This window comes from Pteronotus mesoamericanus, unplaced genomic scaffold, assembly GCF_021234165.1.
Source record: "Pteronotus mesoamericanus isolate MK-2021 breed Mesoamerican mustached bat unplaced genomic scaffold, CSHL_Meso_final contig_66, whole genome shotgun sequence".
Taxonomy (NCBI): Eukaryota; Metazoa; Chordata; class Mammalia; order Chiroptera; family Mormoopidae; genus Pteronotus; species Pteronotus mesoamericanus.
In genome coordinates this window covers 2,113,582-2,140,854 of record NW_026555230.1, presented here as the reverse complement: position 1 = coordinate 2,140,854, position 27,273 = coordinate 2,113,582, and the positions used below count along the sequence as shown (strand labels likewise).

General features: G+C 38.8%; 1 protein-coding gene across 2 annotated transcripts in view; it reads right to left on the bottom strand.

Moving 5' to 3' along the window:
• Positions 1 to 27,273, bottom strand: part of CD99L2 (CD99 molecule like 2) — a 128,635-nt gene that overhangs the window by 36,552 nt on the left and 64,810 nt on the right. For both annotated transcript variants that reach the window (XM_054581807.1, XM_054581808.1), the window contains exons 3-5: positions 4,689 to 4,757; positions 4,492 to 4,575; positions 3,042 to 3,107 (exon numbers count right to left, since the gene is read on the bottom strand). In XM_054581807.1, coding sequence (XP_054437782.1) covers positions 3,042 to 3,107; positions 4,492 to 4,575; positions 4,689 to 4,757 — 219 coding nt within the window. The remainder of the gene's footprint in view (positions 1 to 3,041; positions 3,108 to 4,491; positions 4,576 to 4,688; positions 4,758 to 27,273) is intronic.

Here is a 27,273-nt window from a genome sequence, read left to right as displayed (position 1 = left end):
GTCTTTTTATTTATTTGTTTTTTCTTTACTTTTCTTTCTGGATCTGCCTCTGATGGTGTCAGTTGTTGACCCTATCTGAACTTCAGTCATTTGTTTGAGCCTTCCAGGAATCCACTCTCTGTGCCTGTCTCCTGTGATTGTCCATCTGTTCACTCTGTCCTCATCTGTCAGGCTTAGGCACCACAGGGCGGAGCAGTGCCTCCTGATGGTGGGACTATCATCACCTTATAAGCTGCTGTCACTCAGGGGAATAGTCCGCCTGAGCAAGATGGAGATCGTGGAGTAGGGAAGAGTTATCACCGGGACTCCCCAACGCCTCTATCTTCAGTCTCTCCTCGGGGGTCTCTGGGAAGCTCTGTGACGCCTTCGGCCAGGGATCCACTATTTCTGCGGACTGCTCTGCACTCACAGGCCCACGCGGGCGCCGGCCAGCCTGAGCCCTAGCCCGCGGTGCGGGCGTCGGTTCACTTGTGCCCTTGCCGGTCTGTGCGCTTCCTCACAGACCCTGTGGACGCTGGCCTGCGCGGTCGCAGGTCTGCACACGCCCTCGCCAACCCTCGCCGTCGCTCGCGTATGTGTGTGCGAGCCTGCACTGGGTGGTTTTGGGCTGTCCATTGTGTGCTTTTCAGCTTTTGGCTCTTTCGGGGCATGGCCTGCCCCTGAACAATGGAGACTACAGAACGGGGAGGGAGTCGGGACTCCCCGGTTCCTCCTCCCGTTCTTTCCCCATCCCCTCCATCTCCAGTCTCTCCTCAAGGGTCTCTATGCAGCTGTGTGTCTGCTTTGGCCAGGGAACCTCTATTTCTTCCAGCCAGTCTGCACTCAGCCCCCAGCTCACATGCACACAAGCTGTGTGCGGAACGTGCAAAAGGCAGGTTAACTGATTCCCTTATGCCTGAGCGAGATCGTAGCTGCAGAGTGGGAGGTGCGTTATCACCCGGGCTCCACCGGCCGCTGTGTCACTTCTCTTCACAAAGTTTTCCTCACCAGTCTTTTCCCAGGCACCAGCCCACCCTGCTGCCCCCTCTACCTAGAGATCAAGGAGGGTGGCTGCCACTGCAAATTTTTGCGTTGACCCTTTAAATGCCTCTTTGCATCCCCAGCCACCTGTCTCTGGCAGAGAGCGCCCCTAAGATTTTCAGGGTTGCGTTTTGTCTGTGTGTTTTCCTGGTTTGAGCTGTTGTAGTCTAGGGGCCCCTGTTTATGAATTCAGACCCTGTTCTTCTCAGGGGGATCCAACTGGCTGTTTCAATGTCCCTCTGGTGCTGGTGCCCGTGGGCTCCCAGCCCGCCCTCTCAAGCCTCCACCACACTTCTCATCGGTTCAGATGTGTGAAAGTTGATTCCACTGTCTGTCCACAGCTCCAAGCCTTCCCTCCCTCTATCGTTTCATTGTTTTCCAGGTGATTTCTCCACTATTTAGTCACAATTCCACTTTGGTCTTGGGAGGAGGTCTGTGTGATTTCCATTCACTCCTCCGCCATATTTTTCCCTCAAAAGCATTTACTTTTAATGCGGAAATCCCCTGACATGTCATTCAGACTTCTATTCATGTGAGTGTATACATACACTACTACTGCCCTCATCTCCCCATCTGGAAATACCATTTCTCACCCAGGAGTAATCGGCTTATTTCCTGGGTTTGCCCTTTAAATGTTCCATGTTCTCTTGACATCTGCAAGTTTCATTTAGAGGTCTTTAGAGCTTTTTACTCAAGATGACACTCTCTGGAAAGGTGTTTTGAAGGACAGATTTGACTATGGTATCCTTTTGTTAGGAGAGGACACTGCTCCCCTATGAAAAGCACACAGTTCCTGCCAGACGGGAGCAAATAATAGTACCACAGCCAGGATTATGGGCAGTGCAACAGGGTTACAACTAGATACACTCACAACTTCTTGTAATCACAACAACTTACCATCACAAGTTACAACCACAAAATGCTACAACCACAACTTGCCATCAGAACAGGTTACCATCATGATAGTTATAATGACTGACCATCATATCACAAGTTGCAATCTTAATGTACCATCAGAGCAGGTAACAACCATAAGTAACAATTACAAATTGCAACCATAACCTGTTTTGTCATATCAATTCTGGCTAATATTCTCTCCATACTAGGATCAAATCCTAACATACATTATGATAAAAAGGTTTACGTCTTTGGCGTTTTGGGGAATTAAAGATATCTGGCCTTGGGAGAGGATGTGACTATGAAGAGCTAGCATGAGGAGGTTCCCTTGTGATGGAACAGTTCTGCATCCTGCATCCTGATTTTCCTCATGGTTACTAAAATCTACACCTGTGATACAATTTAATAGACCTACATGCACACATGTGCACACATACACAAGTGCATGTGAAATGTAATAAAATTTAAACAAAGTATATAAATGGTAATGGAAAAATATAATAAAGATTAAATCAAAAAATAAAAAATAAATGAAATTTAAACTTAATAACAATATTGTACCAATATCAGCTTCCTGGTTTTGACAATGTACTATTGTTATATAAGATAGAGGAAACTAGGTGACAGGTAAACAGGAATATCCCTGAACAGTTTTTACAACTTCCTGTGGATCTTAAACTATGTAAAAGTAAAAAGATATTTTAAAAGATGTTTGGCTTGTTGTGGGTCTCTTTAATAAATTATTGTCACAATGATTATTGCTTCTCCCATCCCAAGGGTTATAGGCTCCCCAGGTGGAGGACATCTTCCCAATGAGTCCTGTGACTGTCAGTTATTATAACTTGTGCTGCCTTGGAAAATAACTTTTCCTAGTGTACAGACTTTAACCCATGCAGCACTCTGGCTTAATGAACGTCAGGAGAAATGTGTGGCTTTTCTAAATTGTCTTATAAACTCTCCTACTTGAGCTTCACAACCCACATCATTCCAAGTGAACCCCAAGCTGCAAGCAGGGATATCTAGAAACTACCTTCCTGGAGGCTAAGAATGGCTCAATCAACCTAGTGATCATATAATCACATTTTGAACGAGAATGAGGTACTTGGACAGATCAATACTCCTACCTTTACCCTTGTCAGGTTGGTAGTCACCACCTCCTAATATGTATTCGAGATCCTTGTCTGAAAAACCTGGAGAAAAAAATATATACATTTCAATGCCAAAAAACATTTTTCAGTGACAAGAAACTTACATTAGTTAATGCTGCCCAACATCCCCAGAAAATGATTGCCACTTAAGAATATTCTTGACAAATGTTGCAGGCAAAATTCTAAAATGGCCCCCAAGATTCCCTACTACTAGTACACACATCCTATATAATATCCCATTACTTTGAGTGTGAGCAGGACCATGAATAGGATGGCGATTGCTCCCATTGGGCCAGCTTGCTCCCTGCCGGCTCAAGATCAATCATCCCACATAGAAAACAATCAGAAAAACAAACAAACAAACATATAAATAAATCAATACTTTTTCTAATGAGATGGATGAAAACACTAACAAAAGTGAATTTTGGGTGTTGCATAATGAAATGTGGCAGTACTTGGAAGTTCAAAAGACCTTGGGGGACACCAATATTTTCCAAATGACCCATGAACAATGTACAAAATCAAGAATGGGTAAAAGTTCCACTCTAATTCAGCTATGGGAAGTTAACTGATACAGTTTCACATTCCACACTGCATTTAACCTCAAAAGAAACAACCACTCTTTGAGTTTAAGTTTTTAGTGTCTTATCAAAGAATGTCCACAGTGATCTTAAAAGTTTCTTAAAATATTCCTCTCTTTTCCAGCTGCATATTTATTTGAAGTTAGATTTCCTTCATATACTTCAACCATTGCAACGTTATAACAAGTGAATCCAGAACCGGCTGTGGGACTTTAGCTCTTCTGCTGAGAGAGCCATCATATAACTTGGCAAAGATGTACAAAAATCTTACTAAATTCCTTTTTTTCTCTTGCCAAGCATAGTTATTTCTCACAAAATGCTATTTAGCCCTGACCGGTGTGGCTCAGTTGGTTGAGTGTCATCCCACAAACAGAGCAGTCACTGGTTCTGTTCCCGGCCAGGGCATGTGCCTAGGCTGTTGGTTTGGTCCCCAGTCAGGGTGCATACAGGGCAACAGATTGATGTTTCTCTCCCTCTCTTTCTCCCTCCCTTCCTCTCCCTCTAAAAATAAATTAATAAAAAATAAAAGCTCATGGCCTTAAAAAATATGCTATTTATACTAACATGTATGGGTTTATTGTTGTTCATTTTTAATTAATAAATATTTTTTTTAGTTTTAAATTCAAAGATGATAAATATTGATACATAACCAAAATCCCTTGAGATCCTCAATAATTTTGGGAGTAAAAAAAATTTAAGAACACTGTTACAGAGTTCTCCTATGTCTTGAAGTGCTCCCAGCTCTGCCAAGCAGGAGTGGCTCTGTGGACTGTTGTAGTTAATGAGCTACAACTAGATCAGGGAGCTACAGTGCTGGCCAGTATTTTCAATCCCCTACAACTTACCTCCTACACCTGCACTTGGTTTCCTGTGGCCATCATCTTGATCATTCTGATCATCCAAAGCATCAGCCAATTCAAATTCTCTTTCTTCATAAAAGAGAAGATCAAATGGTTAAATGAGAGAGAGCTCATTTGGACACTACCCCAGAGGGAGCTCCATGGAGTCTTTCTTTACTGCCTTCCTCAGAGCAGTGCATTACCTGTAGTCTTTGCTGGAGCTCTGGTAGTTCCTGGCCTCCTGGTTGTGGTGGTGACATGATCCCATCTCTCTAAAAGAGGGAGGAGAGACAGCAAAGGAAGCCCATTTAGTAACAAAATATAGCAGCCACTACATCGCTCTGTAAAGTCACATCATGAGTAGAGTTCCCTTGTCTTGGTCTTTGAGATCCCTCTAAGGACTCTCAGAATCACTTACAGAAGGATGACAAAAATATGTAGAAGGTTTAAATGCAACAAGTTCTGATCACTTTCTTCAGAGGATGGGTGGTGAGGTAGATGTTGTCCTACATGCGACTGGGAGATTGGTGGAGTTGGGGCTTCATCCCAGGTCTTCTGGAGAGGACCATGTGGTCCAATGAGTTCCAGAGCTTAAGCATGACCCTTGAGAGCCTCAAGTCTTGGTTTCTACCACTATTAACCTGGCAGCATAACCATAGACACTACTACCAATGGATGGATGGAGGTTATGTTCCCAGTAGAATATGGGAGTGTCTTATAAACTGAAAGCAGTTATAAAAACCAAGAAAATATTTTATTTTTATTTATTTTTAAAAAAGATTTTATTTATTTAGAACTTCCAGCCAAGATGGAGGCATAGGTAGAAACGCTTCACTTCCTCACACAACTAAAAGAAGAACAACACATTTAAAAAACCAAAAACCAACCAGAACTGCCAGAAAATTGAACTGTATGGAAGTCGAACAACAAAGGAGTTAAGGAAGAAACATTTGTCCAGACTGGTAGGAGGGGTGGAGACAGGCAGCTGGGGTGGAGAGGACATGCAGCAAGGCGGTGGCTGGCAGACTGAGCAGGTGAGGCAATAGCTAGCACACTGGGAAGACCCACATTCGCTTGCAGATAAACTGGGAGGAACAACTGGGGAGCAAGACAGACTGCACAACACAGGGTGCCAGCATGGGATAAAGCCTCAAAATCTCTGCTGGTAAAAACCTGTGGGGGTTTGCAGCAGTGGGAGAAACTTTTACTCACAGGAGAGTCTGTTGGAGGGACACAGTGGGTCCTGGAATGTACATAAATCCATACACCCAGGAATCAGCACCAGAAGTATCCAATTTGCTCGAGAGTAGCAGGGAAAGTGACTGAAAGCAGGGTGAGAGCAAAGAAAGCAATATTGTTCCCTCTAAGACACCTCCCCCACATGCAGCTCCACAAAGCAGCCAAGTGGGTTCTCCCTCCCTGGTGAATACCTAAGACTCTGCCCCTTACAATGTAACAGGTGCTTCAAGATAAAGAAATATGGCTCAAATGAAAGAACAGATCAAGACTCCAGATAAAAAACTAAGCGAAAAGGAGGTAGCCAACCTGTCAGATGCAGAATTCAAATACTAGTAGTAAGGATGCTCACAGAAATGATTGAGTATGAACACAAAATAAAGGAAGAAATAAAGGCTACACAATATGAAATAAAGCAAAAAATAAAGGGAACCAATGGTAAAGGGAAGGAAACTGGGACTCAAAACAATGATTTGGAAGAGAAGGAAAAAATGAACATTCAATTGGAACAGAAAGAAGAAACAAGAATTCAAAAAAAATTAGGAGAGGCTTAGGAACCTCTGGGACAACTGTAAACATTCTAACATCCAAATCATAGGCCTGCCAGAAGGAAAAGAAGAAGAGCAAGGAATTGAAAACTTATTTGAATAAATAATGAAGGAAAACTTCCCCAATCTGGTGAAGGAACTAGATATGCAAATCTAGGAAGCTCAGAGTCCCAAAGAAGTTGGACACAAGGAAGCACACACCAAGGTGCATCATAATTAAATTACCCAAGATTAAAGATAAGGAGAGAATGTTAAAAACAGCAAGAGAAAAGGAGAGAGTTACCTAAAAAGGAGTTCCCATAAGATTATCATCTTATTTCTCAAAAGAAACCTTACAGTCAAGAAGGGGCTGGCAAGAAATATTCAAAGTCATGAAAGGCAAGAACCTACATCCAAGGTTACTCTATCCAGCAAAGCTATCATTTAGAATCAAGGGCAGATAAAGTGCTTCCCAGACAAGGTAGAGTTAAAGGAGTTCACCATTACCAAGCCCTTATTATATGAAATGTTAAAGGGACTTATCTAAGAAAAAGATGATGATCAAAACTATGAACTGTAAAATTACAACAAACTCACAACTATCAACAACTGACTCTAAAAAACAAAACAAACTAAGCAAACAACTAGAATGGGAACAGAATCAGGAATGGAGATCACATGGAGGGTTATCAGCAGGAAGGGGGAGGGAGGCGAGTGGGGGAAAATGTACAGTGAATAAGAAGCATAACTGGTAGGTACAAAGTAGACAGGGGGAGGTTAAAAATAGTACAGGAAATGGAGAAGCCAAAGAACTTACATGTACAACCATGAACATGAACTAAGCAGTGGGGGAATATTGGAGGGAGGGGGCTTCAGGGTGGAGGGAGATAAAATGGAGAAAAAAATGGGACAACTGTAATAGCATAATCGATAAAATATACTTAAGGTTTTATTTCTTTTTAGAGAGATGAGAAGAGAAGGTAAAAGAGAGGGAGAGAAATATTGATGTGCAAGATAAGCATTGATTGGTTGCCTCTCACACACACCCCAATCGAGGACCTGGCCTGAAACACAGGCATACGCCCTGATTGGAATTGAACTGGCGAGTTTTCAGTTTGTGGGTCATCGTCCATCCTACTAAGTCACACAACCCAGAGCCCAAGAAAATATTTTATATCAGTGTGGTAATTACTGTAAATATTAGGTCTACGGGCTCAAACATATTCCTTAAAAATTACAGGATTCTTTCATCTCAATTATATGACATGACATGCACAAATTTTATTCCAATAGTTTCTTTTCTTAAACAATGAAACTATTAAAATGATTGGAGGCATTTGAGGGGGGAAAAGTAAGGAAAGGGGAAGGCAGAGACAGTGCTGTATACAGCAAGCATTCATATGAAATAAACCAGCAATGTTTGTTGGTGGCAGGGATAACCTCATTGAGTGTTACAGATAAAAAGTGTAATCCTCCAATTTCTCAGGAAATTTACAATGCATTACTTGTCTCTTTTTTTTTTGGATAGGGCCTTGGGGTTGTCTTGGATCAAAGAAATGTAAGTCTAAATCTTCTAGAAAGAGAGCATAAAAAACACAGTAAGACATGACCTGACAGTTCTCACTAGGAATAAAGGAAGATACTACCTAATAATAAAGAATCAATGCACTAAGAACACATAATCTTAGCCCTGGCTGGTGTAGCTCAGTGAATTGAGCACTGGACTGTGACGCAAAGGTTCGCCGGTACAATTCCCAGTCAGGGCATATGCCTGGGTTGCGGGTCAGGTCCCCAGTACGGGTCGCATGAGAGGCAACCACACATTGATGTTTCTCTCCTTATATCCCTCCCTCCCCCTCTCTCTAAAAATAAATAAAATATTAAAAAAAAAAGAGTACATAATCTTAAATGTGTATGCACCAAACAAGAGAGTTTCAAAACAAATGAAGCTAAAACTCATTCGATCCTCTGCTTCATCTAACCTACTGTTTATTTCTTCCAGTGTATTATTTATTTCAGTGATTGCATTCTTTATTTCTGACTGGTCCTTTTTTATGGTTTTTATGTCTTTTTTCATGCTGTTGAGTATCCTTATAATCATTACTCTAAGCTCTCTATCTGATGAATTGCTTGCCTCCATTTCATCTAGTTCTTCTGGGGAGTTCTCCTATTCTTTTATCTGGGGTCTTTTTCTTTGTCTTCCCATTTTGGCTCCTTCTTTGTATATGTTTCTATGTATTAGGTAGATCTTCAAAGACTCTGGTGTAAGCCCTTGTTAGACACTTCTTGTTACTGGCCCTGGTCAACCTGCTTGGAGCTATCAGTGATCTACAGTATGTGGCTCTCTCTGCTGGGCCAGTCTCATTGCAGTGAAATGATTTCTTCTGTCCATGGTTATAAGGTTTGTCTCCAGCTAGTGTTCAGTTGGTTATTCAGGATGATTCCTCTACAATTAGTTGTAATCCCAGATTGGTCCTGGGAGGAGGTTAATGTAGCTTCCACTTACTCCTCCACCATCTTAGGTCCTCTGCTAAATGATTCTGTCTGGAAGCACCTACTTTGTGTGATTGTCTAATTCTAAAAGATCCTCATTTCTTAATGCCATTCATGTCACACAAGCAGTTCTTCAATATTACTGCCAGCAACTTTGTGAATTCTAACCCCTGGAGTAGAGGGTGTGAGAGCCTTCAAATACACTTACATCCTCATGACCCATCAGCTCTGCTGCTTTTCACCACTCACATCTGCCATTGGACTACGACTGACTGATCACCAACTCAGGAGACGTGCTTCAGCTTCCTCTGACAGCTCAGGATAAAGCCCCACCACATGTGCACTTGCGTTCTCCTAGAAGGTTTAAATACGACAAGTTCTGATCACTTTTCTTTAGAGGATGGGTGGTGAGGTGGTGTGGTCCTACATATGACTGAGTGATTAGTGGAGCTGGGGTTTCATCCCAGGTGTGCTGGAAGTGACCACATGGACCAGTGAGTTCCAGAGCTTGAGCATGACCCTTGAGAGCTTGAAGCCTTGGTTTCCACCACCATCAATCTGGCGGCATAACTAAAGACACTACTGTCCATGTACAGATAAGAGGTTATGTTCCCAGTAGAATATAGGGGTGTCTTATAAACTGAAAGCAGTTATAATACTAAGGAAATATTTTATATCAGTGTGTTAACTACTGTAAATATTAGGCCTATGGGCTTAACCATATTCCATTAAAATTATGGAATTCTTTCACATCAATTACGTGGTATGCCATACACAAATTTTCTAATAATTTATTTTCTTAAACATCAAGACTATGCTGCAACTGTTACAATTATTGAAAGTATTAGAGGAGAAAAAATAAGTAATTGGAAAGGTAGAGAGGTAACAGGTTTAGGTTTATATACAGCAATCACTCAGTAATTATTGACTACTAAGGGAAAAAATGCAAAAATAGAAATTAATTGAAAGCAAAAGAATGGATACAGCTACAGAATGCAAACAGTAACCATATGAAAACTGGAATAACTATATCAGATAAAATAGACTTTAAGACAAACATTATTACAAGAGTCAAAGAGTGACATTTTATAATGATGAAAGGATAAATCTAGCAGGAAGATATACAATTTTAAACCTATATGTATCTAACAATAAAACCCAAAAATACATGAGGCAAAAATGACAAAATTGAAGAGGAAAATAGACATGACAGTTAGAAAAATCAAAAAGGAAATATAAGACAAGCAACACTAGACCCACCAGACATCTATAGAACACACCACTCAACAACAGAAAATCTACCTCAAGTACACATGCAACATTCTCCAGCATAGACAATACGCTAGGCTACAAAACAAATCTCAATATATTTAAAAAGGGTGAACTCATACAAATTGTATTCTCCAACAACAAGGGAATGAAAATAGTAATCATTAAGAGAAGGTCATTTGGAAAATTCACAGTTATATGGAAATTAAACAACAAAGTCCTAATAGCCAATGGGTCAAGGAAGAAACCTCAATGGAAATTATAAAACACTTTGAGATGAATGAAAATGAAAACACAATATACCAAAAATTATGCTGCTGTAAAAAAGAGTGCTCAGGGGAACTTCATAGCTGTAAACATCCACATTTTTAAAAATCTCAAAAGCCTAATCCTTTCATATTAATAAACTAGAAAAAGAAGAAGAAACTAAACCTAAATCAAGCAGAAGGAAGAAATTATTAAAGCAGAAATAAATGAAATAGAGAATATAAAATAATAGAGAAAGTAAACAAAACCAGAAAGTTGATTCTTTCAACAAAATTGACAGTCTGGCAGCAGACTGTCCAAAACAAAAAGAAATATCTAAATTACTAAATTCAGGAATGACAGAAAGGATATTACCACAAACCTAACAGAAATAAAAAAGGCTTATTAAGGAATACTATAAACAATTGTATTACAATAAATTAGATAACCTAGATAAAATGGACAGATTCCAATTAATATACAAACTATCAAAACTGAATCAAGAATAGAAAATTTGACTAGACCTATAGCAAGTAAAAAGATTAAATCAGTAATATAAAAGCTTTCCAAAAAGAGAACCCCAGAACCAAAAGTCTTCATTGATAATGTCTACCAAATGTGTAAAGAAATATTAACACCAATTCTTCTTAAACTCTTCCAAAAATAGAAGAGAATGGAAGACTTCCCAACTTATTCTAGGAGGCCTTAATACTAAAGCCAGAAAAAAAATCCACCACAAGATATCTACAAACCTAAAAGCCTTATGAATAGATGCAAAATCCTCAACAAAACACTAGCAAACCAAATCCAGCAGCATTTAGGATTATACCATGACCAAGTGGGATTTATTCCAGGAATACAAGAGTAAGTTCAACATAAGAAAAATCAATTGTTGAAATATGCAGTATTAATAGAACAAAGAAAAATAAAAAAGATCATCTCAACAGATGCAGAAAAATTATTTTACAAAAGCTAACATCAATTCATTACAAAAACACTGAATTTTTATCTAGGAATAGAAAGACATTTCCTTAACCTGATAAAGAGCATCGATGAAAAATCCACTGTAAACATCATTCTTAAATATGAAAGATTGAAAGATTTTCTCCTAAGGTCAGCAACAACATACAGATGTCTGCTCTCACCACTTCTCTTCAATACTGTATTAAAACTCCCAACCAGGAAAATTAAGCAAGACAAAGAAAGACAAGATTGGGAAGAAAGAAGTAAAATGATCCAAAGATGACATGATCTTTTATATAGAACCCTAAAGAATCCAGACCTATGTCCCCCCAAAAACTATTAGTTATAGCAAGTTAAGCAAAGTTGCAGCATATGAGATTGATATACAAAAATCAATTGTATTTTTATATATTAGCAATGCTCAATATGAAAAGGAAAATAAGAAAATGATTCCATTACAGTAGCATCAAGAATAAAATTCTTAGAAATAAATTTAACCAAGGGTGTGTAAAGACTTGTACACTAAGAGCTACAAACCTATGTTGAAATAAATTAAAGATGCCTAAATAAATGAAACAACATCCAAAGTTCATAGAAGATTCAATGTTAAGATGGCAATATTCTAAATCAATCTACAGATTCTATGGAATCCCTACCAAAATTCCAATGACCCCTCCTTTTTTTTGAAATGGATAAACAAATCCTAAAATCCATCTGGAATTGCGCCTGACCCTAAATAGCCAAAATAATTTTGAAAAAAACCCAACAAAAGTAGTGTCACACTTCCCAATTTCAAAAATTACTACAAAGCTACAGAAAACAAAACAGTGTGATACTAGCATAATAATATACATATAGATCAATGTTATAGAATTGAGAAGTCTACACAAATGCCTCATATTTATGGTCAAGTGATTTTCAGCAGGATGCCAAGACCATTCAATAGAGGAAAGGACTGCTATTTTAGCAAATGGTACTTCAACAACGGGATATCCACATGCAAAAAAAAAAAAAAAAAAAGAAAGAAAGAAAGAAAAGAAAAAGAAATTGGACCCCTACCTCACAACATATATCAAAATTACTGCAAAATGTATCAAAGATCTAATATAAGAAATACAACAATTAAACTCATAGAAGAAAACAAAGGGATAAATATTCGCGGCCTTTGATCTGGCAACATAGTTTGAGAGATGACACCAAAAGCATGAGCAACAAAAGAAAAAAGATAAACTAAACTTCATCAAAATTAAATCCTCTGTGCACCTAAGCACACTTTCGAGAAAATGAAAAGGCAACCTACAAAATGGGAAAAAAATATTTGTAAATCATATATCTAATAAAGGTCTACCATCCAGAATGTACAAAGGTACAGTCATCAGGAAAATGCAAACAAAAAGCAAAATGAGGTTCTACTTCACACTTACTAGGATGGTATAATTTTTTAAAAAAGAAAAATAGATTAAAGACAAACAAAAAACTAGAAACACAAAACACTTAGAATATAGGGATTTTTTTTTTAATTTTTTAAATTTATTTTTTTACTGTTCAAGTACAGTTGTCTCCAATTTTCCGCCACGACTTTCCCCTACCCAACCCATCCCCACCTCCAACTCTCAATCCTTCCTCACTTTGGTGTTTGTCCATGGGTCCTTTATACATGTTCCTTGACTTGACCCTTCCCCTCTTTTCCCCCATTGTCCTCCTCCCTCCTCCCCGCTGGTTACTGTTGGGTGCTTTTTCTTTCAATGTTTCTAGTTATATTTTTCTTCCTTGTTTCCTTATTGATTATGTTCCACTTATAGGTGAGATCATATAGTATTTGTCTTTCACCACCTGGCTTCTTTCCCTTAGCATAATACAGTCCAGTTCCAGCCATGCTGTCATGAAGGGTAGGAGTTCTTTCTTTCTGCTGCCTAATATTCCATTGTGTGAATGTACCATAGTTATTTGATCCACTCATTTATTGATGGGCACTTAGATTGCTTTCGGCACTTGGCTATTGTCAATTGTGCTGCTATGAACATTGGGGTGCATAGATTCTTTTGAATGGGTGTTTTGGGATCGTTAGAGTATAATCCAAGCAGTGGAATTGCTCGGTCAAAAGGCAGTTCCATTTTCAGCTTTTTGAGAAAATTCCAAACTGTTTTCCACAGTAGCTGCACCAGTCTGCATTCCTACCAACAGTGCACTAGGGTTCCCTTTTCTCCACAACCTCACAAGCATTTGTTGTTTGATTTCTTTATGCTGGCCATTCTGACCAGTGTGAAGTGGTATCTCATTGTGGTTTTAATTTGCATTTCTCTGATGGCTAGTGATGCTGAGCATCCTTTCATATGTCTCTGAGTCCTGGGTATGTCCTCTTTGGAGAAGTGTCTGTTCAGGTCCTTTGCCCATTTTTTCATCGGATTTTTTGTCTTCCTGGAGTGGAGTCATGTGAGTTCTTTACATATTTTGGAGATCAAACCCTTGTCCAAGATATCATTGGCCATTACATTTTTCCATAAAGTTGGTTCCCTTCTCATTTTGCTGATGTTTCCATTACCCATGCAAGGTTATTTTCATGAAGTCCCATTTGTTTATTCTACCCCTTATGTTTCTTGCTGTAGGGGACATATTGGTGAAAATACTGCTGTGTGGAATATCAGAGCTTCCTGCCTATGTTCTCCTCCAGAACTTTTATGGTGTCACGACTTAAATATATTTAAGTCTGTTATTCATCTTGAGTTTATTTTTGTGACTGCTTTAAGTTGGTGGTCAAGTTTCATTTTTTTGCATTGCAGCTGCCCAGATCTCCCAACACCATTTGTTGAAGAGGCTGTTTTTACTCCATTTTATGCTTCTGCCCCCTTTGTTGAATATTAATTGACCATAGAGACATGGGTTTATTTCTTCACTCTCTATTCTTGTCCACTGATCTATGTGTCTATTCTTATGCCACTACCAGACTCTTTTGATTACAGTGGCCTTGTAATATTGTTTGATGTCAGGTATTGTGATCCCTCCTACTTTGCTATTTTTTTTCTCAAAATTGCTGCAGCTATTTGGGCTCATTTATGGTTCCATATAAATTTTTGAAAATTTTTTTCTATATCTGTGAAATACATCATTGGTATTTTAATAGAGATTATGTTAAATCTCTACATTGCTTTGGGTAGTATGGACATTTAATATGCTTCCATTTATTTGTGTATTCCTTAATTTCTTTCTTTAGTGTTGAGTAGTTCTCTGAGTACAGGACTTTTACATCCTTGGTTAAGCTTATATCCAGGTACTTTATTTTATTGTTGCTATAGCAAATGCATTTTTTTCCTGATTTCTGATTCTGATATTTCATTGTTGGTGTACAAAAATGCCTTCAATTCATGACTATTGACTTTCTATCCCACTGTTTTTCCAAATTTACTTATTGGGTCACATAGTTTTTTGGTGGAGTCTATAGGGTTTTCTATGTACACTATCATGTCATTTGCAAACAATGACAGTTTTAATTCCTCCTTTCATATTTGGATGCCTTTTATTTCTTTTTCTTGTCTGACCGCTGTGGCTAGGACTTCCCATACCATGTTGACTAGAAGTGATCAAAAGAGACATCCTTGTTTTGTTCCCAATCTTAGTGTGAAAGCTTTTAGTTTTTGCCCATTGTGTATGATGTTGGCTCTACATATGTTTTTCACATATGGCCTTTATTATGTTAAGGTATGCTCCTTTTACTCCCACTTTGCCTAGTGTTTTGGTCATAAATGGCTGTAGTACCTTATCAAATGCTTTTTCAGCATTTATTGATATGATCATGTGAGTTTTTTTCATTCCTATTGTTTATGTGATGCATAATGTTTATTGATTTGAGAATACCGAACCATCCTTGAATCCTGGGATGAATCCCACTTGATCATGGTGGATGATCTCTTTAATGTATTGTTGGATGTGGTTTGCCAATATTTTGTTCAGGATTTTAGCATCTATGTTCACTAGAGATATTGGCCTATAGTTTTCTTTCTTTGTAGTGTCTTTATCTGGTTTTCGGAATAGGATGATGCTGGACTCATAAAGAGTTTGGGAGTCTTCCCTCTCCTTGCAATTTTTTTAATAAATAAAATTGCTTCTTACTTAAGAATTGTAAAAATTTTATAGATACCTTACATCATATGGTAATTTATACAACATTTTCAGCCACAGTATTATTTATTTTCATTATAGAACTTAATATTTATAATTAAACATTTGTTGTTTACTGATTTCTTGTATGTTACATCTCAAGACAAACTGTTTCTTCTGTAAATTTAAGTTTTATTTTTAAATCATGTTTATTTTATTACAGTTGTCTCAATTTTTCCGCCTTTGCCCTCCTCTCCCACAGTCAATTCCCACTCTGTTACCCATGTCTATGGGTCATTCACACATGTTCTTTGTTTAGTACCATCTCCTTTCCACCACTATCCTCCTTCCCCATTCCCTCTGGTCACTTTCAGCTGGTTCTATATTTCCTCGCCTGTCGTTTATTTTGTTTGGTAGTTTATTTTGTTGAATAGATTCCAAATATAGGTGAGATCACATTGTATTTCTCTTTCACCAACCAGCTTATATCACTTAGCATAATATTCTCCAGTTCCATCCATGATGTCACAAAAGGTAGGAGTTCCTTCTTTCTTTCTTTTTTTAAATGGAGATGGATTTTATTTATTTATTTTTTTAAATGTCAAGATCCATTAAAAATATTTAAAAATTTAGATCCATCATAAAATCTTAACAGTTAAAACAACATGACCCCAGCACAGAATAAAGTAGATCAATGAAATGAGCATTCTAGAAACAAACATATATCTCTAACAATGTAATATATGATTAAGTTGATATTTCAAGTCACTGGGTAAAATAAGGTTTATTAAACAAATAAGGTGCCATGGACCACTAATACCTGAAACAAAACAAATATAGAGCCCTATTTCACACATTATACAAGAAATATTCAGGTGAGTTAAAAATTAATATGTAGAATCTAGGAGATTTAGGAGAAAATACAAACTAATATTTATTTTACCCTAAAGTAACATATTCAAACTCAGAAGCTATAAAGTAAAATATTGACAATATGACAACATTAAATGTTTAAGACTGTACAGTAATATACACATGAAAAAGTTAAAGGTCGAGTAATAGGATAGGAAAGTAGGGGGAATCAAGATGGCGGAGGAGTGAGAGGAAGTCACAATGAACTCTCAGGACCACCCTGGAATTACAACCAAATTGTGGAGAAATCACTTGGAACAAATGACTGAACAAGAGCAACAGAGGAGCCTTGTAGCCTCAGAGACAGAAGAATCGGCTTTAGCGAAATCTAACTGGTAAGGAGTGTGGTACAGACCTGAGAAGGAGGCCGGGGTGCCCACGGGCAGCAGCAACAGAAGGATATTGAAACAGGCAGTTGGATCCCCCTGAGAAGAGCAGGGTCTAAACCAAAAGTGGGGATCTCTGGCCCACAGCACCAGAGCCCAAAAAGTACATAGACAACAGCCAGCTGCGAAAAGTGGCAGGGTTGCTCTCTGCCAGAGACAGGCGGCTGGAGATGCAAAGAACCATTTAAAGGGCCAACACATAAATTTTTATTTGCAGCCACTTACCCTGGTCTCTGGCAAAGGCGGGAGAAGAGCAGGCTAAAGACGCCTGAGAAGGGATGGGAAGGAGTCTTTGGGGAGAGAACTGAGAGAGTTGCCGGCGGGATCTCAGTGCTGACTCCTCCCCAAAATGGCAGCAGCCATCTTGCTTAGGCAGAGACCACGCCCCCTGAGCGGCACCACTGGAAAAGGACACAATAGCCCCACCCCCCTGGTGGGATTCCACCCCGCCCTGTACTGTCTAAGCTGCTGGCTGTGTGCAGAGTGGCAGCCACAGACAGTAGATCCCTGGCTAATGGGGGTGCAGAGAGTTCTGGTGACACTTGATGAGAGATTGGGGATGGAGGCTTTGTGGAGAGAATGGAGAGAGTAGCCGGTGGGATCCTAGTGCGGACTCCTCCCCTATATGCAGCACCAGGAGAGGACCCAATAACCCCGCTCCGAGGAGGGACTCCGCCCAGCCCTGAGCTGTCTAAGGTGGCCTGCTGAGTGCAGAGAGAATAGATTAACAGCTGAAGGAGACAGCCACAAACAGTAGATTCCTGGAAGTCTCAAACAAACTGCCTACGGTCATACAGGGACGACATCTGACATCATCACAGGCAAATCCAGAAAGAAAAAAACTGCGGTCTACAAAAATAGAAGTTCACACCAAAAAATCAGGAAATCAAGACAGATCAACTTAAGAAACAGAAGCAAAAGAGAAGAGTCTCACAAATAATGGGAAGACAAAGAAATACGCCCCAGTCGAAGTGAAAGGAGGAATCCCCAGAAAGAGAACTAAATGAAATAGACGCAAGGAAGCTATCCGATATTGAGTTCCAAACGACGGTTCTAAGGAAGCTCAAGGAGCTCATTGAGCTCAGAGAGAAAGATAAAAAATTACAGGGAAACTACAAGGAACTTACTGCAAAGTATATCAACATGAAAAAGACATAGAAACTATCAATAAGAGACAAGAGGAAATAAAGAATACCATTTCTGAATTGAAGAACACAGCAGAAGGAATCAAAAGCAGGCTATATGAAGCTGAGGACCAAATCAGCGAGCTAGAGGACAACATAGAAAAAAGCTCCCAGAAAGAGCAAGAAAACGAACAAAGACTCAAAAAGAATGAAGAGCTGTTGAGGGAAATGCAGGACAACCTGAAACTTAATAATATCCGTATAATAGGGATACCAGAAGGAGAAGAAGAGGAGCAAGGGATAGAGAACCTGTTTGAAAAAGTATTGATGGAAAATTCCCTAATTGGAGGAGAGAAAAAGTCACTCAAGTCCAGGAAGCACAGAGGGTCCCATTCAAGTGGAACCCAATGAGGCCCACTCCAAGACACAGCATCGTTGAAATGGCAAATATCAAAGACAAACAGAGAATCCTAAAGGCAGCAAGGGATAAAGAGGTAGAAACTTATAAGGGAGCCGCAATACGGCTAGCAACTGACTTCTCAACAGAAACCCTGCAAGCCAGAAGGGAATGGCAAGAAATATTCCAAGTCATGAAAAGAAAAGGCCTGCAACTAAGACTGCTCTACCTAGCAAGGCTCTCAATTAAAATGGAAGGTGAAATAAGGAGTTTCTCAGATAAAGAAGGCTGAAAGAGTATACCTTCCCCAAACCAGCACTGCAAAATATGCTAAAGGGAATGCTTTAATATGAAGAAAAAGTTTCTATGAATATCCAGTTCTTTTCAGAGTTGCCAATACTTGATATTACCAATAATTTTAATACTCATTAGTCTGTTTGTGACAATGATGTTATTTTAATTGTTCCTTTATTATTTGTTGAAAATAAACCTGTTTTGGTATATTTCTTGCCTATTTCTATTATAAAAAAAAGCTTTAAATGACTTTTTGGTATTATTTATCCATTTATTGATTAAAGGTTTGTAGAACATTTTAAAAAAAAACCCTATTAACAATGTTTTAGATGTGTTGCAAATACTTTCCTATTCCTTGTCCTTTATCTTTTTTTTATATGTATAATACTATACAGTTAAATGTTTAATATAGTCATATTGTCAGTATTTACTTTATAGCCTCTGGGTTTGAATATTTTACTTCAGGTCATGGAAAATATTAGTTCTATTTTCTTCTAAAACTCCTGAGATTCTACATATTGATTTTTAAGTCACCTGAATATTTCTTGTATAATGTGTGAAACAGGGCTCTATATTTGTTTTATTTCAAGTAATAGTGGTCCATGCACCTTATTTGTTGAATAATCCTTATTTTACCCATTGATTTGAAATATCAACTTAATCATATATTGTTAGACAGATATATATGTTTGTCTCCAGAAAGTTCATTATATTTCATTGATCTACTTGATTATTTCAGTGCTGGTGTCATGTTGGTTTAATTGCTAAGAGTTTATAAGGGTTTTAAATTTTTTAAATATTTTATCATTAACTTTGACATTGAAAAAATAAATAAAATCAATCTGCATTTAAGAGAGAGAGAGAGAGAGAGAGAGAGAGAGAGATGGAACTACTAACTTTTGTGAAAACATGGATGACACTGGAGAATATTAAGCTAAGTGAAAAAAGCCAGTTGATGAAAGATAAATGCCATATGATCTCACGAATAAGTGGACTCTATTCAACAAAATAAACTAAACAAAATATAGCACAGGCACAGAAACATGGTGTCGACTGAAAGTGACCAGAGGGGCGGGGGAAAGGGGACAATGGTGGAAAGAAGAGGAAGAGACTAGACAAAGAACGTGTATGAATGAGCCATGGACATGGACAACAGAGTGGGAATTGACTGTGGGAGAGGGAGTGGGAGTGGGAGTGGGAGTGGGATTGGTCGAAGGGGGTCCATGGAGAAAAAACTTGAGTCAACTGTAATAGAATCAATATGATTTATAAATTTAAGAAAAAAAAAGTATTTGCAACACATAAAAAAGGGTTAATAGTTTTATTTTATTTGTTTTTAAGGCAAAATTTCTAGATATTTAATCAGAAAAATAATAAAGAATACAAAGGAGACATTTAAACCTTTTTAAAAATAATAGAAAGATGCAAGAAATGTATAAAAACAGGTTTCATTTCAACAAATAATAAAGGAACAATTCAAATAACACATCATTGTCACAATCAGACTTATAACTATTAAAAAAAATTGGTAGCATCAAGCATTGGTGACCATGAAAGCAATTGGGTAGTAACAGACTCTTTTTCTTCACCTTAAAGCAGTCCCTTCAGCATATTTTGCAGTGCTGGTTTGGTGGAGGTGTATTCTTTTAGCCTTCTTTTGTCTGGGAAACTCCTTATTTTGCCTTCTATTTTAATTGAGAGCCTTGCTGTCTTGGTTGCAGGCCTTTGCTTTTTATGACTTGGAATATTTCTTGCCATTCCCTTCTGGCTTGCAGTGTTTCTGTTGAGAAGTCAGTTGCTAGCTGTATTGCCGCTCCCTTATATGTTTCTCCCTCTTTATCCCTTGCTGCCTTTAGGATTCTCTGTTTGTCTTTGATATTTGCCATTTCAACGATGCTGTGTCTTGGAGTGGGCCTCATTGGGTTCCACTTGAATGGGACCCTCTGTGCTTCCTGGACTTCAACAGGTTCTCTATCCCTTGCTCCTCTTCTTCTCCTTCTGGTATCTCTGTTATATGGATATTATTAAGTTTCAAGTTGTCCTGCATTTCCCTCAACAGCTCTTCATTCTTTTTGAGTCTTTGTTCATTTTCTTGCTCTTTCTGGGAGCTTTTTTCTATGTTGTCTTCCAGCTCGCTGATTAGGTCCTCAGCTTCATATAGCCTGCTTTTGATTCCTTCTGCTGTGTTCTTCAATTCAGAAATGGTATTCTTCATTTCCTCTTGTCTCTTATTGATAGTTTCTATGTCTTTTTCATGCTGATATATTTTGCGGTAAGTTCCTTATAGTTTCCCTGTAGTTTTTTGTAGTTTTCTCTGAACTCACTGAGCTCATTGATCTTCCTTAGAGCCATTGTTTGGAACTCCATATCTGATAGCTTACTTGCCTCTATTTCCATTCTTCTTGTGGGGATTCCTCCAATCCCTTAAGTGGGAGGTGTCTTTTTGTATTCCAATTATATGTGAGACTCTTCTTTTTTGCTTCTGCTTCTTAAGTTGATCTGTCTTGATTTCCTGACTTTATGGTGTGAACTTCTATGGTAGGAGACTGCTGTTTTTTTCTTTCTGGATCTGCCTGTCATGTTGTCAGATGTTGTCCCTGTATGACCTAAGGCAGTCTGTTTGAGACTTTCAGGAATCTACTGTCTGTGGCTCTCTCCTTCAGCTGTTAATCTGGCCACTGTCCTCAGCAGGCCAGCTTAAGACAACACAGGGTGGGACCGAGGTCCTCCTGGGGACAGGGCTGTTGTGTCCTCTCATGGTGCTGCAACTCAGGTGAGTGGTCTGCCTGAGCAAGATGGCTGCTGCCTTATGGGAGATGAGTCAGCACTGGGAACCCGCCATCTACTCTCTCGGTTCTCTCCCCAAAGCCTCTGTCCACTGTCTCTCTTTAGGCTTCTCTAGCCTACTCTGCCTCCTCCTTTGCCAAAGCCCAGGGTAAGTGGCTGCAAATAAATAATTACATACTGGTCTTTAAACTGTTCTCTGCGTCTCCAGCCACCTGTCTCTGACAGAGAGCAACCTGGCTGCTTGTCGCAGCTGGCTGTTATCTGTGTACTATTTGGCTTCTGGTGCTGTAGGCTGGTGATTCCCATGAGCCTATGATTTTGACTCTATTCTTCTTAGAGGTATCCAACTGGACATTTCAATATGTCTCTGGCACTGCCACCTGTGGGCGCTCTGCCCGCTTTCTCAAACCTCTACCGCACTTCTTGCCAGTTAGGTTGTGCTAAAGCTGATTCTTCTTTCTGTCTGAGATTATAAGTCTCCTCTCTCACTATTGTTCAGTTGTTTGTTCCAGGTGATTTCTCCACAACTTAGTTTTAATTCTGGGTTGGTCCTGGGAGGAGGTCAGTGTGACTTCCGCTCACTCCTCTGCGATCTTGGTTCTCCCCTCTCCTTGCATTCTTGGAGTAGTCTGAGAAGGATTGGGGTTAACTCTTCCTTAAGTATTTTGTAAATTATCCTGTGCAAACTCTGGCCTAGCGCTTATGTATGCCGTGACTTTGATTACTGCTTCCATTTCACCAGCTGTTATTGGTCTGTTGAGGATTTCTGCTGCTTCTTATTTCAGTGTTGGAAGGTTATATTTTTCTAGGAATTTGTCCATTTCACCCAGGTTTTTAAATTTCTTGAAAATATACTTGTTCATAGTAATCTCTTACAATCCTTTGTTTTTCTGTGGCATCTGTTGTAATTTCTCCTCTTTCATTTCTGATTTTATTTATTTGGGTGTTCTCCCCTCTTTTCTTTTCTTGATGAGTCTGCTTAAAGACTTGTTGATTTTGTTTATCTTTTCAAAGAACCAGCTCCTGGATTGGTTGATCCTTTGAACTGTTCTTTTAGTTTCTATGTCATTTAAATCTGCTCTGATATTGATTATTTCCTTCCTTCTACTCTCTCTGGGCTTTGGTTGTTGTTTCTCCAGTTCTTGAACCTGTACAGTTAAGTTGTTTATTTGAAATGTTTCTATCTTTTTCAGGTAGGCCTGTATTGCTATGAACTTCCCTCTCAGGACAGCCTTTGCTGTGTCTCATAGGCTTTGGACTGTTGTGTGTTCATTTTCATTTGTTTCCAGAAACTTTTTTATTTCTTTTTTGATGTCATTATTTACATCATTGTCAATAGCTGTTGTTTAATAGCATGCTATTCAGTCTCTGTGAGTTTGAATGGTTGAGTTTTTTCCTTGAGGTTGGTTTCCAGTTTCAAGCCTTTGGGGTCCAAGAAAATGCTTGCTATGATTTCAATTGTCTTGAATTTGCTGAGACTTGTTTTGTGTCCTATCATGTGGCCTATCTTTGAAAATGTTCCATATGCATTTGAAAAGAATGTGTATTTTTACTTGGGATGAAAGATTCTCTTTATGTCAGGTAAGTCCACTTGATCTAATGCATCATTGAGTTCCACTATATCCTTGCTGATATTTTGTTTGAAGATCTATCCATTTTTGACAGTGGGTGTTAAAATCCCCTACTTTAAACGCGTTGCTGTCTATCTCTTTCTTGAAGCTCTCCTACATTTTCCTTATATAGTTTGGTGCTCCTATGTTAGGTGCATGAAGGCTTACAATGTTTATGTCTTGCTAATGGATTCTTCCTTTGAGTATTATGAATTGTCCTTCCGTGCCTTTTTATGGCCTTTCTTTTAAAATCTATTTTGTCTGACATAAGTATTTTTACTCCTGCTTTTTTCTCCTGTCTATTTGCTTGGGATATTTTCTTCCATCCCTTTACTTTCAGTCTGTGTATGTCCTTTTTTCTGAGGTGGGTCTCTTGTTGGTAGCACATGCGCAGGTCTTGTTTTCTTATCCATTCAGCTACCCTATGTCTTTTGATTGGACCATTTAATCCATTCACATTTAAAGTTACTACTGACAGGCATTTATTCATTTTCCCTTGTACCTGTGTTCCTCTCTTTCTCACTCTTTTTATTTACTTTCTCTAAAGCAGTCCCTTCAGCATATCTTGCAGTGCTGGTTTGGTGACAGTGTATTCTTAGCCTTCTTTTGTGTGGAAACTCCTTATTTCACCTTCCATTTTAATTGAGAGTCTTGCTGGGTAGAGCCACCTTGGTTGCAGGCCTTTGTTTTTCATGACTTGGAACATTTCTTGCCATTCCCTTATGGCTTGCAGTGTTTATGTTGAGAAATCTGTTGCTAGCCTTATTAGGGCTACCTTGTTGCCTTTAAGATTCTCTCCTTGTCTTTGATATTTGCCATTCTAATTATGAAGTGTGTTGGAGTGGGCCTCTTTGGGTTACTCTAGAATGGGACCCTTTGTGCTTCCTGGACCTGTGAGACTTTTCCTCTCCTCCAATTAGGGAAGTTTTCCATCATTACTTTTCCAAACAGGTTTTCTAACCCTTCCTTCTCTCCTTGTCCTTCTGGTATCCCTATTATTTGCATATTATTATGTTTTAAGTGTCCTTCCTTTCCTAAAGACATCTTCATTCTTTTTGAGTCCTTTTTTATTTTTTTGCTCTTTCTGGGAGATTTTTTTCTACCTTGTCCTGCAGATCACTGATTCGATCCTCTGCTTCATCTAGCCTGCTTTTGATTCCTTCTACTATGTTCTTCAATTCATAAATTGTATTCTTCATTTCCCCTTGCCTCTTATTGATAGTTTCTATGTCCCTTTCATGCTGATATAGTTTGTAGTTTTAAGTTCCTCTTAGTTTCCCTGTAGTTTTTTATTTTTCTCACTGTGCTCACTGAGCTCATTTAGTTTCCTTATAACCATTGTTTTGAACTCAGTATGTAATAGTTTACTTGCCTCTATCTCATTTAGTACTCTTTCTGGGGATTCTTCCTTTCCTTTCAATTAGGCTTTGTTTCTTTGTCCTCCCATTATTTGTGAGACTCTTTTTTTGTGTGTGGTTTGTTGGCTTCTGCTTCTTAACTTGATCTGTGCTGATTTCCTGATTTTTGGCATGATCGTCTATGGTAGGAGACTTGTGATATTCAGTGGTGCTGTCTTGTTGATCTCCTGAACTTGATGCTCTTTGGATGCCTTTTATGGTGTTTTTGTTGGCTTTCTGTCAGGTTGTGCTAAAGCTGATTCTTCTCTCTGTTCAAGGTTATAAGGCTCCTCTCTTGCTATTGTTCAGTTGTTTTTCCGGGTGATGTCTCCACAATTTAGTTGTGATTCCAGATTGGTCCTTGGAGGAAGTCAGTGTGACTTCCATTCACTCCTTCCCCATGTGGCCCTCTAGGAAGAAAACTTTCTTGACATTAGCCTTGTTAATGATTTCTTGAGTATGACACTAAAAATACAGGCAAAAACCACATATAAACCAGTGGGACTCTATCAAAATAAAAATCTCCTGGACAACAATGAAAATAATCCCCATAATGAAAAGGCAACACATCATATGAGAACAAATATTTGCAAATATGCATCTGATAAGTGGTCAATATCCAAAACATGTAAGAAAACCCTACAGTTCAATAGCTAAAAATAAATAATCTCATTTTTAAATGGGCAATGAACTTAGACATTTATCCAAACAAGACATAGGAATAGCCAACACATATATGAAAAGGTGCTCAATATCATTTCCTTGATGATGAATGAAAGTCAAAACCAAAATGAAATATCACATCACTCTTGTTAGGATTCACTATGCTGTATACCTGAAACCAATACTAAATAATACTGAAAGTAATGGCAATTAAAAATTAAAAATAAGTTAAAAGTTTAAAAGATGGCATAAAAAAAGATTACATGTGTGGGTGAGGATGTGGAGAAATTGAAACCCTTGGCATCGTACAGTATTGGTAGGAATGTAAAATGGTGCAGCTGGTATTGAAAATAGTACAGAGGTTCCTCAAAAAATGAAAAATAGAAACCAGAGATGGAGGTGTAGGTAGATATACTTTGCCTCCTCGCACAACCAAAAGAAGGACAACAAATTTAAAGACATAAAACAACCACAACTGCTAGAAAATAGAACTGTAAGAAAGTCTAACAATCAAGGAGTTACAGAAAAAATATTCATCCAGACTGGTAGTGGGGATGGAGATGGGAAGCCAGGGTGGAGAGGATGCGCAGCAAGGCAGAGGCTTGTGGACTGGGTGGACAAGATAGCAACTGATGGTCCCAAATTTGTGCTCAGATAAACTGGGAGGAACAGCAGGGGAGTGATACAGACCATGCAACCCTGGGTTCCAGTGCAGGAAATAAAGCCTCAAAACCTCTGGCTGTAAAAACCTTGGGGGTTGCTTCAGTGGGAGAAACTCCCAGCCTCATAAGAGCATTCGTTGGAGAGACCCGCAGGGTCCTAGGATGTACACAAACCCACTCACCCGGGAATAAGCACAAGAAAGGTCCCATTTGCTTGTGGGTAGCGGGTGAGGTGACTGAAAGCCAGCCAAGAACTGAGCAAGCAGCATTGTTTCCCCGCTGACCCCTTGCCCACATACAGCACCACAATGCAAGGATGTGAGTTGCCCCGCCCTGGCAAATACCTAAGGCTCTGCACCTTTCGGAGCTCCAGCTACTCTGCAGCCATCTTGGATCCCCCTAGCAAAATCTTTTAAAATATATAATACATATACCGTTCAGCCTTGTGGTTTCATTGTACTTGAGCACAAAATAAATGGACAATAAATGTTCACTGAAGCCCTATTTGTAATTGCACAAAACGCAAACAAACCACATGTCCACCAGTAAGAAAATGGCATCATTGGCCAAGGCCAAAGCCACATCAGTAGAATGCCAGCTCCACAAAGCACAGGTTTGTGTCTGAGACATACGTATATGAATAATGCTGTGGGTTGAATGCTGGCCCCTAAAATATATAGCTGAGTCTTAATCCCCAAAACCCATGATGTGATGTTATTTGGAGAAAGGGTCTTTGCAGTTGGATTGGCCAAAAGGTTCATTTTTTTTTCTCATAATTTGGCTCTAGTAGCACTTAGTTTTCTTTAACTTCATTCAAAACAATTTTGTTAGATTGTATTGTGACAGCTGTCATATCAGCATGCATTAAAAAATAACATCAAAATTGGTGAATTTCTGTGGAGCCATTCTAATATTGAAGATGGAAGAAAATATACAACACTTTTGGCATTTTATGCTTTATTATTTCAATAAAGGTAAAAATGCAACTGAAATGCAAAAACTGATTTGTGTAATATGTGCAGAAGGTGCTGTTACTGACTGGAAGTGTCAAAAGTGGTTTGTGAAGTTTCTTGCTCTGGATGATGCTCCATGGTTGGGTAGACCAGTTGAAGTGGATAGCAGTCAAACTGAGACATTAATTGAGAACAGTGAACGTTATACTACACTGGAGATAGGTGATGTACTCAAAATATGCAAATCAATAAAGTTATTGTTGAAAATGAAGAAATGTGTCTTTTATTTTACAGAAAAAAATAAATGGATTTTTTTTGCCAACCCAATAATTAAGGTTTTTGGAATAAAACCACTCAGGATTACTCAGGTGAGTTCTAAATCCAACCAAAAAAAGTGTCCTTATAAGAAACAGAAGTGGAAAAGGTACACAAAGGAGAAGGCCATTTGAAGATGGAGGCAGAGACTGGAGTGCCACAGTGGCAAACTAGGGAACACCAAGGAGTGCTGCTACCACCAGAATCTGGAAGTAGCCAGACCCTGCCCCTTGAGCCTTCAGAAGGAGTGTGGTCCTGTCAAAACCTTGATTCTGGATGTCTGGCCTCCAGAACTGTGAAGAATAAATTTCTGTGGTTTGAAGCTACCCAGTTTGTGGTACTTTTTTATGGCAGCCCTAGGAAACTAATACAGATAGATATATTCATTCATGTCTTTGAAACATATTAATAAAAAAAAACAAACTGAAATAATACAAATATAACAAAATTAAAAAAGCC